Source organism: Aquila chrysaetos, chromosome 7 (genome assembly GCF_900496995.4).
Source record: "Aquila chrysaetos chrysaetos chromosome 7, bAquChr1.4, whole genome shotgun sequence".
NCBI classification, from domain to species: Eukaryota; Metazoa; Chordata; class Aves; order Accipitriformes; family Accipitridae; genus Aquila; species Aquila chrysaetos.
The window spans coordinates 35,532,542-35,552,020 of record NC_044010.1 but is presented as its reverse complement, the minus strand read 5'-3'; the positions used below and the strand labels follow the sequence as shown (position 1 = coordinate 35,552,020).

Genomic DNA, 19,479 nt, shown 5'->3' with positions numbered 1-19,479 from the left:
TGGATGTTATAAAAGGGCACTGCTTTTTGGACTACACCAGCTTAAGCTAGCTTTAAACTGAACAGAGGGGTTTTTGCCCCCAGGTTGTGCCAAATTTCCTGCTGACTATCAGGCTGTATCGTTCCTGCTGTTAGGTCAGAGCTTGGACCTTGAATTACAAAATTTGCCACTGTTGCCTTCCCATGCCCTCAAACACCTCTTCATCCCCCTGCCCTTCCGCACACGCCAGGCAGCCCCTATGTGGAGAAAACTGTTCGAGCGGTGCATCTAGGAGCACAGCATCTCCTTGATCCCATTGTGATACAGCCTTCGATGACACGATCCCCAGACTCCCGCACCCGTCAGGACATGTGGCTGATGGTGCTCCTTGGTTGAGAATCTCTTCTGCAGCCGGGGTGGGGGGCAGAAAGCCTCTCTGTGTGCCTTTGATTGACTATGGTGGAGGCTTTGAACCTGCCGTGGAAATAAAATGCCTCATTGCAGTCAGGTCCGGCTCATCTTCTCAAAGCCAGGAACAACAAGGAGTAGCGGGGCTGGTTTGTCTGGGGGCTGCTGGTGTTAACAGGGCGGCCAGAGGCTGTGGGGGCCAGCGTGCTGTGGGGTGCGGGGGGAGGCGGTTCTGTGGAGAGGGGCAGCTTCCCTGGCCGGTGCTGGAGCTCACCTGCCTCGCACCCCCAAGAAGAAATAGCCACAGAGCCTCTGGGTTCAGGATGCAGCAGCTCAAAGGGACTTGCGGAGACCTGATGGCAAAACTCAGGAGGAGCAAGAAAGTGATATTTTGCAGATGAAGTCTGAGGCACAGGGAGATCAATGCCAAAAGTCTCCTCTCCTTGCAAGTGCCTTGCTGGAATCGCTATTTTCCAATCCCCACAACCACTCGTAGCATCCCATATTCTCAGGCACAGTTTCTGTTGCCGTCCATTGTGGGCATGGGAGGTGTGCATGCCCACAGATCAGCCTCAAGGCTGGTAACCCAGAAGATGAGGAACGTGTCACCCGGGATGGTCTTCCAATGGTTTGTTTTCACTGCCTTGCCTGGTGCTGCCAGGAGGAGGCAGGGGCTGCAGGCAGTGGGGGCTGCTGCCACCCTCCCCGGATCAAGCAGGTCCCGTGTGTTCAGCGAGGCGAAGACCAGGCGGGAAAACTAACATGTCATCATCTAATTAAAGACTCTTCCGAAAGGTGTAGGTGCCAGGAGTTAATTAAGCCTGCAGCCTCACTCCAGCAGCCTTGGCCTTCAAGTGCTTTAATTCCTAAATCGTAATAGCGTTACAGTAACACTGTTCCCACATGCGTTTTCTAAGGTGCCTTTCGGACACGAGGGGAAATCCCTTGCCCGGAGATGTCGCGTGGTGCCGACCCAGACCTCTGCCACTGGCAATGGGGAAGCCATGGGAGAGCCCGTGGGATGGTCTGCCAGTGAGGAGCTGCTAACGCCTGCTCACAGCTGGGGACATCGCGAGCCTGAAGTATCAGGAGAGTAGGGACAACACTGCAAGATCTGGCCAGCCTGACTGAGCCCTGTTGTGCCTGGGGTGCGACGCACCGACACTTGCGCTGATGCTGAAGCAAGGCTTCAGACCTCAGTTTTCACTGGTGATGAGGACCCCCCTTACTCTTGAGCAAAGCATCAGAGGTTTCGTGGTAAAGAGAACAATACTGGTCGCCTCAAGAGGTGGCTGTGACCGACACGTGCACGCACACCCACCTTCCCTGTTTTCCGACCCAGATGAGATTTACACCAGGCAATATCTTTACTTTATAAAACATCAAGGCACTTGATTGTTGAGGTAGTTAGTAACTGCTGCCGGGGAAATGGGTGGGATTAATGCCTGGGTGTGTTCTAAAAGCCTATTTTGCCCAGTGATTGACCCTTGGTTATTAAAATACAGCAGCAATCAAAGCAAGAAAACATACCCAGTCGAGTTCAGATAGGACTGAAACCCCGCTCCTAGCAGAACACAGATCCTACCAGAGTGATAGCTGCTAAAATTGGCTGACAGAGTATTGGAGGGTACAACAACTGGTATATGCAGTAACTGAGCAGATGATGTTAATTGCGGCTGAACAGAGGGTAAAGGCTTGTGATGTGCCAGGAGTGCTATTTCAGGTATTGAGGTTTCTTATTCTGGAAATCAATTATTATTGACCAGGACAGATAATAGAGGAAAAGATTAGAAAGAAAAAAAATTAAAGAACATTAAAGGTAAGAAAGCCAGCCTGACTCATAGAAAGTAGCAGGAGTTTTCAATGCACTGAGGATGAATTTTAATGCTTCCGTTTACTCCACATAATAGCGAAAGAGTGGGAAGCAAAACAAAGACTGTAGATACTAGATCATAAGCTATCTCCATACGTGCTTTTTAGCTTTCCATACTTGGTATTTTTACTGAAGTTTGCTAAAAGTGGATTTGTGAATCACCCACCACACTTTGATACTCATCTCAGGATGGTTGCCCTCAGCTGTTTGGGGTTTTTTTAATCAAAGAGCATATGCTACTGAAGTTTTCTTCTATTGCAACCTGCTGAGTTTTCTGACCAACTTCCTTCTGTTATAAAACAAAGCAGGTAGCCTCAGACCTTTCCCAGCAATATGCAATTGTTCCTGTTACTGTGTGCAGGTTGATGTTCCCGATAAAGTTGATGTCAGTTGCGCTGATGGAATACAATTGGAATGCATTTTGGAGAGATGGAGGACAGTACTGTGTACTATTGATGGCTCCAGCACAGTATAGGAATCCTATTTGCCTAAAGTCCATTATCATTGCAGGGACATTAGCAACATGAGGGCAATATAGTGACATTTGGCTTGCAGCCATACTTCAGCCATCTGGGACACATGTTTTCTCCTGTGACCAGGGAAGATGGTTGACCTGCCGCTTTGAGGATAGGCAGCCCTGTTGGCACTAGCTGCAGAAGTGAGCATCTTACCCAGTCCTGGGAAGATGTCCACGCTTGGGCAGATGTCCTGAAGTCATTGCTGTTCAGCCTGGGTCTCCATGATGATACTTTTCTGGCACTGTTTGTGGGTCTGATCCAGACCCACAGTCAGCAGTGAGGGACTTCATCTCCCTTCAAACCTGTCTCAGCTGTCTCTGACCCACAGTCATCGTCTTGCTTTGGTCCCTGTTCGTATGCCTGGGCGGCAAGCCACTACTGCGACGTGTCTCACAGCACCTCACTCCCTGCATTAACACCTGGCACTGGAAGATATCACTGCTTAGGACGGGACTGAGACCTTGCTATGGAGCATAACAGAGGCCAAAGACAGGAGACCGCAGCAGTTTCTACAGCTGTGGTAGTGGGCTAAGATCATGCGTGTATAGGCTACAGACAGGTTTCCCCATAACACGCATCAAAAAAGTGCATAGTCACGCAGGTCAGCACAGCCCCAAAAAGCCAGGGATGCAGCTCGTGACACACCTCCTACAAGAAAGAGTGGACACAGGGACTCCAATATTGCCTGGTGGTACGAGAGTCTTCTGCAAGACCGGTCAGCACAAGACACTCAGTTGTCAGTGTCATTTCTGAAAGCAAAGGCAGAGCCAAAATCATGTGCAAGCAGAGTCACAGTAGTGATGCACCGCATGGGAAAGGGAAACAGAGGCCTCTCCTTCAGCTTGCAGATTGATGACTAAATGCCATGAAGAAAATCAGCCATATATAAACCCTGTTAACTGCATCTCCCTTTGATTTGTGCCAGGAGGAAAAGAATGTATTCCTCAAAAGTGATGCAGCATCTGCAAACAATTAATTTCCCCGGTTTGAGAGTTAACATTGTTTCATATTTCTGTTCTTGTTACTGTTAGCAAAACTTCTACTGTGTGTAGAAAAAAAAGGCAAGAAAACTAGTCTTCTCTGAATGCTTAGCTTGATTGTTTCAATGAGTCTCCATCAAGACCAAGAAGCAGCCATTTGATTTAAGTGGGGAATGCTGTCTGTCTGCCTTGGAAAGTAACGTGAAGCAAAGGGGGGAAAAGCAGAATGAATAATAACTGAGGCTTTTTGGAGTGGAAATAATATTTTGATGAAGCATGCAGTGACTACGAAGTAGGACAGCGTGACTCAATGGGGATGCCTGGTTCCTGGCCCAGAGCTCACTTCTGTGGGACTGGTTTCTTTCCTGGAGACAGTTCTGCATTTTTTTGAAACACCTTCCTCTGAAATAAGGGGCCATTGTCTCTTAATCCGTAGTATCCACCTCTGGTCTAGGACAAGGATTTTAAAACCCGTCTCAGAAAGATTAGGTACCAGAGCCCTGGTACTCTGGCTGGCTCTCCCACTCAGAGGAGCCATTCCATATTAAGGGCTGTGATGGAGATGTTACTAAGAGACCATTGTGCACATACTCTGCAACCTACCAGTTTACAACTAATCACATTATATTTTGCTTTGAGATAGGATGGGTAAAAACACAGATTACAAATCCAATTTCTGTTCTATATTTGATCCTCAGAACAGCTAATCCTCTCTGTAAACTGCAAACCCTGTCCAGAATGTTATCCTGTTCTGATCTGCTGTTAGTAATTGGGTTTTCTTCCAAGAATTTAACTGGCATTTGTTTTTTTTAAGCTAGTAAAATTCCTAAATAAATAATGCAGAAATATTTTCAAACTCAGTGTACCCTCAGTTTCCAGTCCTACTTCCTTTTGCTGGTCTCAACCTGCTGTGTTCAAGACTTTTAGCACTTGGTGATGTCTTTCATTCAGCTCAGTAAGCAAATTTCAGAGTCAGAGGTGAAACTGCGGAGTTGAAACAATCTAAAATTATAATCTTTCACAAATGAGATTGGAGGAGAGTGTTTCAGAAAAGAGTCTGGTAAAACTCAGTTATGTATCTTGTATGGACTGTGAAAATTGTTGCTGCTTCTGTAAGAGCAGCTTTCACAGAGGATTTCTGAATTGCTAAGGCAGAAGGCTGATGTGAAATTTTTCATTGTGATTTTTCCCTGTCTCTTCCGTGGTCTTTGTTGTCCATATAAAAATGAAGTAGGATCCAGAACTTTTAGATATCACTCTGTAAAAATCACTGGAAGGAATTCATATTTCTAAATGTGTAAGCAACTAGGTCTTCCTCAAAAAATAATGATAAATGACCTATCAGTCATAGTTCCCAATATCCAACAGAAGCCTTACCTAAAATCCTATATCTAAACATCTTCCAGGTTTCTCACTCTTTGCATTCAGATACAAGCATAGCATGAGCCCAACTATATCCAAATAATCTGTCTATTTTTCACTCCTCACACTAATTCACAGTTGATATTCAGAAAACCATTCCATATATCTGAGCTTCAAATGTTGGGCGATATTTAAAAAAGTACCATCTGTTTGATGCAGTAGGAGCTTCTCTAAGACAAGAACAGAAAATAAGTGCATGTGTACATGTGCATGCACGGAGAACAAAACATGAGAACCCTCAGCTGAGAATCCAAGCAAAAATGAAAGCTCCCCTGGGCTCTTCAAGCACAGCTTCTGTTAGAGGACGAGGAGCATGGTAGATGTTTTACTTCCAACAGCCAGAGCTCTGCAGTCCTGCTGATTCACACTTACCTTCGGGCAGTGATGAGGCTTGACAACGTTCATTTCAACACAACACCTAAGCGAAATATACAGGTGGGATTTGTGTGACGTAACTTTAACCATCTACAAGTTCGGCATCTCATGCATGTCATTCTGCTAGACTCCCTCTCTTGCCAGCAGAGAAAGAGGACAACTTCCAAAGGGTAAATCAGCCCACACGTCTCTGAAACCCAGTTTAAGATGGGATGAATCATCCTCTGGAGATACCACCCGCCTCCCCAGTGACTGCAGGGGAACCTGCGTGACTAGCTTAGCTTGGAGCAGTCATCGCTAACTTTTAGATGGCTACTGTTAATGGTTAAGTGGGGTGAATCCCATTAGTTTCCTGATTATATACATTACCCTAAAATAAGAAACAGGAGCTGCCAGACAGAGCTGACGTATCAGGATCCTGAGGCACATGGCTGTATGGTAAGTCGCAATTCCCATCCCTATAACATCTCCGAATAGAGAGCTATGGGAAAAGAGATTTTTCTCTTTTCAGGAAAGAGAAAATGTCTACAATACACTCGTACGTGTGACCCCCAGGGCAATCCTGGATGTCCACTGAGAGGGACAGCATGGCAGAGGCTGGGTCTTTCACTACGAGCAAGGAAGGATCTCATTACTTTTTAGAGTTAGTTGGGCTCATAGAAGAAGCGAGGTTACATTAAAGAGAGCCTTGTGTAACCTACTGACTATACTAAAGGACATATTGCTGATATTCAGTCTTTCAGTGCTAATGATTAATGGCAGAATATAAGCAGGAACCAGCAAGGCTGATTGTGAGAGGCTGAGCCGACAGTTTCTTATTTTCTGCAGCAGACATAAAAGTATCTCAACCTTTGACAAATAACACAAATGTCTATACTCTGGCTTTTCTTAACATAAAAAGGACATATGTTTGCTGCTAATGGAGTACTAAGTGCAATTAACCCTGTAGCACATTAATGCATTAGGCTTGAAATGTTTCGTAAACTGGATAATAAGGATGCTTCAGCACCAAATGTCCTCACTAAATGTGAGTGAAGCTAGGCTGTTTGTTTTGAAACTACTCACACAATTAGTGCCTGACATTACAACATTCTTGATAATATAGGACTGTTAGAAGGGTAATGTTAGTTAATGGAGTAAGGAAAAGCAGGTATGGTGAGAGGCCAGTGAAAGGCGATTTGTAGCTGTAAAAGTAAGTTCACTACAAAGGTGCTAGAAACAAAATGGTTTTATCTTGTTTGTACTAAGCCAGAAGAGGTGTGTATGAGTAGCATAAGTTGCTACAGTTGGCTTGTGCGAATCCATAGGTAATGCTAGCGGGAGAGTGTTAAACTTACACTTTGTCTTGGCTAATGTGAGCATGAACTGTAGTAACTGTAATAGACTGCATGTGACTTCAGAAAGATAAACAGCAGTAAACAAGCCTTTCTGGGTGATGGGTACAGAAGAACTATGGAGCTATGCTGGAATTACGGAGCTGTGCTGGGATTGAGGTTTGGCCCCCTAAATGCTCTGAGGAGCCCTCACTGGGGAGGAAAGAGAAGGGGGAGTAGGGGAGAGAGAGAGGCCTCAAGTATGACATTTTCTTTCACTTTCTTAAAAGCACGGGTTTAAGCCATTTTTACTCTTTAAAATGTTTATGTGCTGTCATGTGATGGAGTTTTAGGAACGTGCTCTTCATTTCTTGCTGCTTTACAGCAAGAACATCTAGCAGCCGCCTTGAATTCACTGGGGCCAGCTAAAATCGGAGAGCCAAGGTTAGCCAGGACCACTGGCCAGACTCAGGCTGCGCTACCTTGCACCCTCCCTTACCCACAGAGATCTGCCAGCACTGAGAAAATGGCCTTGATCCCACAAAAACATACTTATGCCTCACCACGCGAAAGCGGGTTTTGGCATCGGCTTGTCTATGCATGGGAAGAACCTGCGAACACCAGCCAGGCAGAGCAGCCCCCCGGAGGTGTCCGTGTCCCGACTGCCCACGAACACCCCCTCTGTGCACCCCTCGGATGGTCGGCGGCTGAAAGGGTGTTGCCCTAAATCCTCAATCCAAACAGACGGGGATGGGGTCCATGGGCACCGCAGAGCATGCTTGGCCTGCTGTGCTGCGAGAGTCACCGGGATGCAAAAATACTTAATCGCCTTGAACTGATCATCACGCCATTATTTTTCTGCTGTGTTTTGTTTTTAATCTGAATCCAGTTTGGCGTGTTAAAAATAGCACGGTGAGCTTTGGAAAAATCTGTTGGGTTTGCTAGAGTCTAGGCATTTATACCACAGTTGCTGTTGCTCTAATTAAAAAGAAAAGCTCACATGACAGAAATGATTCCTATGCGCTGACGTTTCAATGCAATAAGCACAGCACCAAAATCCAGTCTTAGCGTTGTTCTGTTCATTGTGGACCTCAGGCCAAGAGGAACAATGGCTGTAGATGGCTCAGTGTCCTGCTCCACAGGTCAGTACAGTAGACACCCAGAAAGGTTGAACTCAATACATTTCTTTGGAAAAAAAAAAAAAGGAGGTCATTTCTCTGTTTGGCATCCAGAATGACTCAGTAAACCAGAAAAAATGACTCCAAAATTCTTTACTTGCTTTCTGAAGAGGATGAAAATACCACCCTGAGTAATTTCATAGAATCCTTGACAAAGGCGGCGGTCCTTTTCTTTTTTCCAGTTAGTTCAGGCTCTGTACCCCTCTGACTTTCCATCCTTGTTACAAATATGATGTTGATTAAGACACTGGAAACATAAATCCTCTTGAATTAAGCATTTTTCTCGGAGGAACCCCTTACAACTCTGTAAGCAAAGCCACTACCCTCTGACATTTGAAAACGAGAGCCATGAAGCCACCCACCTGGGAATAGGGCCACTGGCTGGTTCAGCTCTGTTACCATTTAAATCTCAAAGGTCAAAAGAAAATGTTCCCCAGTATTTTCTTCATGGAAAAAAATTGGGCATGAGCTGGGGAACATTTTCTTGCTGGTGGATTTTTAATTGGAAACAGACTCAATAGGAATTTTTCTTAAAATGTGGCCAAAGGGTTAATAACATTATGAAGGAAAATAGGACTCTGCAGCAAACCTCACTTCTCCGCTGGCAGGTTGGGGGTTTGGGTGGGTACTGCAAAATCACCTTATCCTATATGAAACACGGCCACGGCTTCCCCCATCCCACCATCTTCTCCTTTGCCTGGCAGCAGACCAGGCTGTGGCAGGGGTGGGACACGGGGGTGTTTCACAGATGTGCTAAGCCCTGGGCACGCGTGTGAAGTGCAGAGGGAGGTGTGTGTCCAGGCAAGCGGGTAATGAACTGCTGCCGGTCTCTGGGTGAGAGGATCCTTTAAAAATAAATAAACCAAGCAAAGCTTGTTTCCCCCAGGTGCGCATCCCCTTTATGTAGGTGCTGGATAGGAAGCGCATTACGCTGTAATTTCATTTTTCAATCAGCTCTGAGAACAAGTGACCTCTTTGAAGCTGGTTAGTGCAGAGCCCCGGTTCGGTGTGTGGCTGTAACGCCGTGAAGCCTTTGATCTTCCCTCTCCCGCAGCCCCAGCACAGCTGTCCCCTCCACCTCCTGCTTCGCGTTTGGCTCTGCCTCCACCAGCTTGGCAGGTGGCCGCTCCGTGGGAGATCCCCATCCCCTGCCCCTTGGCCAGGACACAGCTACCAGCAGCCCGAAGCCTTCCTCTGGTGGACACGAAAACCACCTTTTTGGGGATCTTGAGCTCAGGTGCCTGTGGGTGTACCAGGGTTGGTGTCTACTGGGCTGGGTCGGGTCATCTCCTGTCCCTCCCAAAGCAGAGCCCTTGCTGCCCCAGCATGGGGAGATGCTCAGTCAACTCTGCCCACTGGAGGAGAGCCCTTCCCTGCGGTCAGCTTTGGTGAAGACCATTTTGTGCCTGCCCATGCCTCTGAAAGGTCAGTTTATCAAACCGTGACAAACGACCGGGAGCCTCTGCGGGCGCGGGCAGGATGGGGACACAGGGAAAGGGCAGGAGCCAAGGAAGTTACGGAGGCGAGAGCTAAGCTTCCCCAGTGTGGTGTAGGAGCGATGCACAGCAGTGCTGGGCTGGGCTCCCCTCTCCCCCCGGCCTCCCACCGCCCCCCCACAGGAGGCTACTGGTGTTCATGGCACTGGCCTTGCAGGTATGGACCTCAGCCCTTCCTCTGGGATGTGTCGGCCTCAGGTGTGGCTCTGCATTCAACCCCCGCTGATGGTGCCTCCTTTATTTCAACGACTACCAAGAGGGGCTTCAAAGCCAACAAACGCCTTCAAGGATCGCCGCGTCCCTTTGCCCTCCCTGCTGTGCCCCTCTGGACCTGCCGACACACAAACCTACTTAGCTTAATTCAACGCTCCTGTTCCAGAGCACTTTCAAGTGCTCTTCTGCACCACGCAGGTTCCCGGGAGAGGTGACGCGGCTCTCTGAGCCTGGTTTGTCCTTTCATTTACCCCCGTGCCAAGGCAGAACAACTTCTCCCAAAGTCAGTAGCACATCCTGCGGCTGCACCAGTAGAAATTCAGGCCGTGGAAACACAAAATTACCTGTGAGTAACTGCCATCACAATTAGCGGTATTGTAGGATGCCCAGTTCTATTGCACAACTCTGCGATGTCCAGCAAGCCGGTTGCAAGTTGGAGCTGAGCCCTTTCAAACTCAACAAGTACTGTTATAATGAAGCTCATACCTCATAACTGGGTTGATGAATAGCTTAGCATTGATTTAATGAGTTCCCTTTAGAAGCCTCCAATACTGCATTCCTTAGAAGATTAAGGGTTGGGTTTTATTTTTTTATTTCTAATGATGTTGTTACTGAGGAGGCATGAGAATCTGAGATATGCCCTGCTTACCCCTGGGTGAACCCCATTTACACAGCATTTTTACTGCAGGAATCCTTCCAAACATTGCACAGATGGAATTTCACATCTGACAAAAGAAACAGATAATGTTTATCGAGAAAAAAAAACCCTTAATACTGCCTGAGTTTGCATTTGCTTTCTCATGCGATTATGCCTCTTCTGCGTTTTTAGTGTCAAAAGTACTCTCCAGAGACTGGTTCTGAGACATGCTTTTTTTTTTTTTTTTTTTTTTAAACCAGCATAAATGACAGGCAATGTGCTTTACCAACGTCTATGGGAACACTCACCACCCTTTCAAAATACCAAAACATTGTCATACTGAACTGTAAAGATGCCAGGGAGCTCTGTACAAGCCTTGCTTCTTGTGGCCATCAGGCAACCAACTCATTAAGCTCTGGCAAAAAAGCAGCAGTGCCTTCAGCCCAGCAGAGCCGGCACGCTCCCACCTGCCAGGACGGAGGAGCCCGCGGTGGCAGAGGGACCACCGTCACGTCGAACCCCCGAGATGGATGAAGAGGAGCAGCCTGCTGTGGGCAACCTGGCACAGATTTGGATTCTCCGAGGTCTTGTTCCTGAGGACATGACTTTCATGGTCGTGGTGGTCTCCAGGGCAGTGGCAGTGGGGACCGTAGGCAACAGAGGTGTGCACGGTGGGACGGGACTGTGAGTATCAGCTCTCCCTTTACCTCGTTTCTGCCGTCACTTATACAGCAAAGGGGAGGGAAGGGAAAGGGTATCTTTGCTGTTTCTTTTTAAAGGAGAAACAAAAGGCGAGGCTGGGTGAAATGAAAATTCAGAGCAGGAAGAGAGAGAGAAATTTGAATTTTGCAAGTCAGGGTTTACTTGCTCTTGAGCCTCGCAGTGGTTCTCCAGTACAAAAAAGGCACTTGGTTTGTGGCCAAAAAATTGCTGACAAAAGAAGAAAAAAAAGACTTGCAAAAACGCGGCGGCATTGTTTCTGTTTAAAAGCAGTGGGCTGTCAGTTCGACAGTGTGCGAGCTCTCCCTTTTAACCAGAATACATTTCTCCCACCGTTTTCCCTGTGCTATGAACCGTGTTTAAGCAAACAATGCAGGCTAATGAAAGTGAAAGTTTTAATTAACGTTTATCATCATTTATGAACAACTTGGCAAAGGTGGCAGGGACCCCACAGCCCCCCAGCGATCCAGCGGCACACCCCATCGCACAACAGCCGGGCACCTGCCTGCCGTTCAGCTTGGCAGTAGGAAAATGCCCATCGCTAAACCCCCCGTGGCAGGTAATCTCCAAACAACTCGGCACGCCGTGCTTTCTGGCTCCCACTGCTTGGGTAAAAACCGCTCCGCAGGCAAAACTTTGTAAACACGTCGCAACGCTACTCCGGGAAAGGAAGCCTGCACGGCTGCTAAACCGAGGATCCCCACACCATCCGTGAGAGCTGGCAGCACCCAGCCCTCCCCTGCTGCCAGCCTCCCCTTCCCCTTTAAATAAACATCCGTGTACAAAGCAAAAGCTGCTCAAGATCCCCCCTCCTTCCCCTTAAAAAGAGATTTGAAGCCCGCAACGGCGCTGAATGCAAACACGCATCTAACTCGCGTTACAGAAATAGGTCGTGCAGCAAACACAGCCCGCAGCCGCTGCTGCGTCCAGAGACGCTACTTCGTAAAAAACAGCAAAAGTACCTTTTGAATTCTTCCATCAATATCCAAATAAATACACTTGGGCCGGTAAGTTGAGGAGGCAGATCCCATCTTGCTACAGTTGGGCTTTCACTGGACTTTTTTCCAGTGTCAAACAGAGCAGAAAATAAGGTTTATCCTACCAAGCCGAGCCACCGCTGCCTGACAGTTTGGTGTCCCCGCTCTTCTGTATCCCACTGTACTCTCATTCTGGGAAGGTCCCTCCTCTAACATGCATGCATTTTGCTGTGCTTCTGTCTCTCTCTGCCACCTCCTTTTAGTTTTGCTTCCCTCCAAATCCAGCTGCCTCGGACAGGGAAAGACACAGGCTCCAGATGCTGTCTGCAAGTGCCCTCTCGACTCCCGTAGCAACAACCCCTCTTGGCTTTAGGGCTGAGAGCTGCTGCTCTGACCCTGGGGCCGACCAGCTCCTCTTACACACAAGACCAAGTGGCATTTATCCCCCGGGGGGGGCTGGGGAGGAGAGAAAAACCTCCTTCATCAGGGTGGTGAGAGATGTCATTCATTTTTACGCTGAAATAGGACTGTAATCATTAATTAGTGCGGACCCTTCTGGTGAGCTGCCCGCACCCTGCAAGCGGTGTGAGAGGCTCCCAGCTGTGCCCTGTGCTGGAAGTGTCCTTTCAGACACCCGCCGCAGCCGAGGCTCAGACCGTCTCAGCCCAAACTCAGCAGCTTAATTTCCGCATCCCTCCTGTTATCATTACAAGGATGGAAAGAAAAAGCAGCAGCTTTTTTTTCCTCCTGTCAGCTCCAGAAGCACGAAGAAAGCGTAAAGCCCATGCTCTCGCCCAACACCATCCGTGCCACCCCCGGAGCGAAGGAATTTGTCATTTAAGGGAATGTGAAGTATCCTGGCAAAGGCATCTCCCATGGGAAGGCGCAGCCGAAAACCAGGAGGGAGCAAAGCATCCGACGGTCGATTCTCTGAGCGGATGCCAAATGCCATCTGCCGCGTGTCTGTGCTGTGCTGCAGTGCCTGTGCCTGTGGGGAGCCGAAGCCGCGGCGGGTGATGCTCCGTCACGGAGAGGAGAGCGCTCCGGAGGCAGCCGCTCCTCCGCCCTCGCAGAGGAGAGGCTGTTCGACGGGCTGCAAGCATGCCCAGCGCGGCTGGAAACAGCTCACCCTGCGAGTGTTAGTTCTCGGTGTTTTCTGAGGCTTCTGACGGAAGAGCTGCAAAAAACATTTCCCGGCCTCTTTTGCGCCGCAGTCTGGGAGAGATGGGCTTGCGGCAGCGGGGTCGGTGCCACCTTCCCTGCCCACCCCCAGGCCCTCGAGCGAGACACAACTGACCCGCAGAGGAGACCAACGTGGCCCTGTGGGCTACGGCACGATGTGCAGCCTCGGCTGCCCCCCGCAACACACGGGCAGGGCTCGTTCGCTGGGAGAAGGGGATTCGTGAGAGCTGGCAGGGCTGAGCGGGTCCTGGAGCCAGAGCCAGGCTGGCCTTTCGGACCGAAGCCAGCGGTACTCCCTCACAGCCAGCGACAAGGCAAATCTTTGGGGAGGTGCGAGCCTTTGCTCCACATCTTTCCTCTGCCAGCTTGGAGCAAGCACTTGAAGTCTTTCAGGAGAGAGCCCTTGCCACTGTAGGGCAATCCTGTAAGCTATCCCCTAGGCTATCCCCCAGGCTATGTCACAGCCCATCCTGTAAGCTGTCCTGGCGGCTTCCCCCAGGTTATCCTCCAGGCTATTTTGCAGTCTACCCCACAGGCTATCCTGTAGGCTATCCCCACGGCTATTCCAAGGTGGGTGCAGCCTCTCCCACTGCAACAGTCCTTCCTCATCAACCCCACTGCTTCTGTACATCGGTTGGGACTTCTGTGACCGATCATTTCATACCCCGCTCTGCTAAGCATTGCCTTAACCCTCTTTTACCATGGTTCACTCCTGAGTGACTTGATTGACCTTGACAAGCAGCAGGTACCCACGGAAGACGGTCATGTCAACAAAAACGCAGCCATTTAGAAAGAGGCAGCAAAACTACTCCCACTGGGAGATGCACATGGGGCGTTTGGTCTTGTAGAGGAGGCAGCTGAGATCTACCCCCGTGGTGGCCTGCTCCAAGAGCGGTCAGACGAGGTCACTGGTGCATTGCAGGATTTGATCGCACATCATTGAGACACCTAATGACCAGAATCTCACACCGGTGAGCATCCACCTTTTGATTTCCGTTTAAAAAAGTGACCAGCTGCTCCAGCAAAAGGACAGGCTCTGAAATCCAGGTGATGATCCTGTTCCTGCCTCTCCATCCTATCTATTGTCCCTGGGTATTTAAATTGTGTTCTTAAGCTCCAGCACACATCCCACTCCCCTGCCTTAATTACATTTATACTTGTTGGAAAAATTGGTTTGCTGTAAAATTGCTGACAACTGCACTTTTCAAGAACTTTTCATGTAGAAGTGAATCTAGAAAAGCTGAGCTCTCAGAAATTATGGTAAGAGCCTGATGCAATCTAAGGCACAGCTCAGGCCCATGCCTGAAAGGTGACAAAAGATGGTGTTCATCAAAGAGGATGTGCAGCTCCGTGAGATAGCTGCCTGCCTTTAGCTGGTTTAACCCTCCCGAATCTCCTTATTTCATTACATGTTGTGCAACGCGGGGCAAAAATGACTTGGAAGAATTATCCTATCTTATCGAACCCTTCAACAATTCATCAGCTGGGCCAAATCCTGGCAATACAGCGCCACATGATGTTTCTCCATCATTTGCCTTAAAGGAGCATTTTGAACAGCTACGGGCAGCACTAAGCTATTATCCCCCAGGCCGCAGGGGACACATCAAGTGTTGCACAGCTCTGCTTTGCCTTCTCTGCTAAGTTGTTTACCGAGGCCAACACATACCACTTTGTACACACAACCCTTAAAGGCAGATGTGGCTTTCAGAGGGCTGCGGGGCTTGAGCCTTTGGCCCGACAATCTGGCGGTGCCCCAGCCAGATGTCACTTACGCCGGCGGGTGCTCCCAAGGAGTAAAAAAAGGTGCCTCTGTCTCCTGGTCCCAGCGTCTGCTCCACATAGGCAGTTCAGAGGCAGCTTTATTAAGGTTTCCAAGGTGTAACTGTAGGATATTCAGATCACACACTGTTTGCACTTGGACTCACTGCTGTCAAGGCACAGAACATCCACGCTGTCTTTACACGGGTTGAGATCCCCCCCTGCTGCAAGTGCTGCTGAAAGGGCGAGTGGAAAGCTTTAGGGATGAAGAAGGCTGCATCAGCCACTCTCCATGAAGGGCTGGCATGGGGTGGCATGGCACCATCCCCAAACACTCTGTCCCCCCTGCCCACGGCTGCAACTACGCAGAAGGGACCGAGACGGCGAGCTGTCGAGGACAAGGCAGGGACAGTACTGCCGCTGCCTCTGCTCGCCTTTCCCATGGACTGCCAGCCTGCGCAGCCCCTCCGAGGAGCTGTCCCTGTCAGACCCATCTTGAGGTGGCAACGTCCTTTTGCGATAGTCTCCCCAAATCTGTCCTTTCTCCAAAGCATCCCCATCAATCACAGCCACCTATTTACAGCCATGGGACGGGGTTTCCAGGGCTCGCTTCACCAGTCCTGAAGTCGCTGTGCTCACACGGTGGCACCCACTGCAGACCATGACCCCCAGCCTCTCTAAAACCTAGTTGTCCTGCAGCACTCAAGAAACTAAGTGCCCTCGCAACCTGCTGTGAGCAGCTGCGCATCCAAACTGGGCGAGTGCAGGGCGGTAATCTTCAAAAGGATTTAGATGGGGGGAAAAAAAAAGCCAGGTAAGTTAAACCTTTCAGGGAAAGATCTCCCATTCACTTTTCCGCAGGGAAATGCATTTCCACGAGTCATCGCTGAACCCCGTTTCCTCACCCTCCTCGTCGTCCGTGGTGGAGCGAGACCTCTCGGTGCCCTGCCTGCGGTGCCTGCCCCTGCCCTGCGCCCCGGGAGGCTGCGTGGGGCTGGACTCAACACCCGGTGGCTCACCCCACCTGCAGGGCAGGGAGAGGTGCCTGCGGTTGAGGCCAGGGAGGGAAAACCTTCGGGCTTGTGCAAAGCACAGAAAGTAGCTGGGTGCCCTTGGAAGGGGCTGATAAGGGTCTAAGGCTGTATTTGGAAACGCCTCCTGGGCCATTGGGACTGGGAAGGCGCAGCCCGGCCTGAGAAGGTGATGGGCAGCTGGAGCATGACTCAAGCCAAGTATTTTAAGGACAGTGATATATTTTGAACAAGGTTTGCCTAGAAGAAAAAGCAGAGAATAGTGATTTTTAAAAATCAACTTTTTCCTTACCTACTCCGTATCTAAGCTTCTCAGCTGCTTCCTCTGCCCATGAATCCCTTCTCTTGCAGGTCCCCTCCTTCAGCGGTAGGTCTCTTGCACGTGTCTGTCTCCATGTTCCCACAGGGCCTTGACTTACTGCTTTACCTCTCCATGCCGTTTCCCTCAAACTGACCAAAATACCAGATTGCCCCTGGAGCTGGGAAGGTTTCCCCTTCACTCCCCCAGCTCCTCTTCCACTCCCTACTTTGTTCAGTCTTCTCTCCCCCCTTTCACCATCTTTGGTGTTTCATCACTCTTGCTTCTAGATTTTTCTCCCCCACAAACCTGTGAGTCAAGGTCAAGTCTATACAGGAATTAACTTTCCATGGGGGTTACACTGTTAATAGCTAAACCAATGGCTATGCCCGCGTAAGCTCCTCCATCGCGCCTGTTGCGGAGCATGACTGACCTTTTCAGTCCAGCTCTCACTCCTTTCCATCAGCCTATGGAAAGCCTATGGCTTGCTGTATACGGAAATTTTAGCTTGCTTCTTTGCACATTTCTTCTATATGCTGCCAGGTTTCCACAGGACCGGTCCTGGAAATGATCATATTTAATGCTAATTACAGAATGACTGATTATTAATACTGGCACCTTTATATGATTTGTCTGTATGGGCCCTGAAAGCCTGCATTTGGCCCTTCACCATGCAGCAGTCCAGCTCCCCACCTCACTCTTGGCTCCAGCCCCATCTCTGTGTCCATCGCTCAACCCATCCCCATCCCCAATCCACATGGTGCAGCCGTAATCGCCCGCATCCCGGTTTCCATGGCAAACCCCCAGGAACATGGGCTGGAAGGGAGCTGTGGCATCTCCTGACGTGCCTGGTCTGGGGCACCAGGGTGCAGATATAGAGCCCTGTGGGCTGGAGAACGTAGTATTACTCACTAGGGAACCAGCCTTGCTCTTTAATCCAACAATGCTGGCCACCTTGGTGATAATACTGCCTTTATTCTGTTTACAATTGTTGTTAAAATTCTGGTACCAGTAGTTCTTGCTTGCGTCTCAACACTTACACATACCAGTTAATAGGCTAAAATCTTGGGAAAGTAAAAATAACAAACCCTGTTAACTCACGCATACTTGTCCATGTGTGCAGTACTGGCTTGGAGAAGGGGAAGAGCAGTCTCAAGCCACAGGAGATCCTTCCACTTTATGAAAGCATGTGTCCATTACAGCATCTGGCATTTCTTGACTTTTCTCTTCTGCCCACTGAGGGAAAAAACCCTTCTTTCTCCAGCTCTACGTTAGCAATTTTTTTAGCAATCTGTTTTCTAAAGCACTTGCGATACCTGGCAGTTCCCCAAATTGATTTCCTGAAGGTCTCCCAGCGGTGCAAAGCCATTGCCTTTGCTCCCTGCTGGGTATGGAGGAAGCTCAGCCTCCACAAGCGTTTCTCTTCACTGCAGCGCTGGCACCAGGTCCTTGGCACAGGCCCTGCCACGCAGTGGCACAGACAACCCCACGTCCTGAATTTGCTAAGAGCGCTTCGCATCACCTCCCCAGGCGACCCTTTCTCCCTGCCAGGAGCAGGACCTCGGGCATCGCCATGCCCCACGCCGCGGTGCCGAGTGCTGCCAGCTGCCTACGGAGACACTGGGCCGCACCCTCTTCCATTGCAGCAATCCTGCAACCTCTCTGCTTGATTTTCAGGCTCCCTTCTCTCTCTGCTTTCCATTTTCCACCTCTTCCCTTCATTTCTCCCTCCCCTCCCATCTCCGCAATCCAGCTATCTGTTCCTAGGCCTTCATTTAAACTATCTACGTGGAGCCAAATGTATCTGAGTGCCTTGCAATCTTGCCCAAGGCACTGCTGTATATGATATGAAGCCTGCAACACGTATACAATATGAAGCATGCGATACATACGTACGCACACAGACCCTAACTAGCTGCTAACGACACACGCAGTCAGTGTGCCGGATCCCTGGTATAGAGCTTCTGGGAAAGCCCAGCTATAAAAGCTGTGTTTTCATAAGGTTATGGAAGAAATTAGAAGACCCAACTGGAACTTTCAAGAGCTGATGAGAAAAAAATAAATGACATTAACTGTGTCTGGAGTCACCCGCTAGATCATTCAGAGGGATGATAGCCAAGAAGTGGAAAAGTCAATTCCCTCCACTGGACAAGGTTGGCTCATGCTCTTGGCAGGAAAGCCTGAGCGGGGGCCGCAGCCCAAGCTCCCAAACAGGAGGGAAGCAATATATGGCTCGACTTGAAGAAAACCGCCTGGCATTTTATGTGGTGCAGGAAAGCGAAGTTACTTCAGATGCCTGTTTTGGGAGACTGCCATCTGAGCAGCTCAGAGCTGTTCAGTGACTCACTGTAAATCAGCTATTTCCATCTTTCTGACAAGCGGACCTCAGACACCCTAAAGTCTTGGCAACCCAAAGATTGCTAATACCGGTGCCAGCCTGGCGTAACGTATTTCACATGTTCACAAGATGTGGGGCCTGGGGGACGGGGGCATCCATGCGCTTTTGTGCCTGGGCTAGAGACCTGACATGGGCAGAGCAGGAGGCAATCACTGCTGCATCCGTGACTCATCCCTGGGAGCCTCCTCGTCTGCACGCGGCTGCTCGCCCCCTCCTTACGACACCGACCCACCGTCACATCAGCAGGAATGGCTACGAAATGTTTCACTACTCGACATTGCTTTTCAGCAAGCTAAGTGCATTGACAAAGTTCAGACCCTGGGTGGGAGATTGTACCTCAACTGCATCACGCCTGCGTCCCATAAAAATCAGAGCTAGCCACGTGAATTCCTGGGGGGTCACCGTAAAAGGACTTTGCATAGTTCTTTGCAGTACATAAAAAATTAGACCTTCTATTTTGTCATGATTTTAAAAATACAGACCTTCATAGATAGCTAGATAATATCTCAAATATATAATATTTTTCTTTAACGTACATATTTTCACATATTTGTTCTCTTTGCACAGATCAGTCCTGTTTCCATTAATGGGCAGAAGCACATTTTCTAAATAAAGAGATTAAAGAGTCTCATCTTTTAGGGTGGGAATCCAGAACAGAGCCACAGATACTGTGCGAAAAGGATGAAAAAAGCCTCAGGTAGCACTGAAAGTGCCTGATCTGCT

At 49.2% G+C, this 19,479-nt stretch overlaps 1 protein-coding gene across 2 annotated transcripts in view; it reads right to left on the bottom strand.

The window, feature by feature from the left end:
• Positions 1 to 13,355, bottom strand: part of PDE9A (phosphodiesterase 9A) — a 51,256-nt gene extending 37,901 nt beyond the window's left edge. The window contains exon 1 of one of the 2 annotated variants that reach the window (XM_030020313.2): positions 12,075 to 13,355. In XM_030020313.2, coding sequence (XP_029876173.1) covers positions 12,075 to 12,143 — 69 coding nt within the window. In that variant the 5' untranslated portion in view covers positions 12,144 to 13,355. The remainder of the gene's footprint in view (positions 1 to 12,074) is intronic. The other variant, XM_030020312.2, reaches the window with a different exon arrangement.
• Positions 13,356 to 19,479: the final 6,124 nt, after the last annotated feature.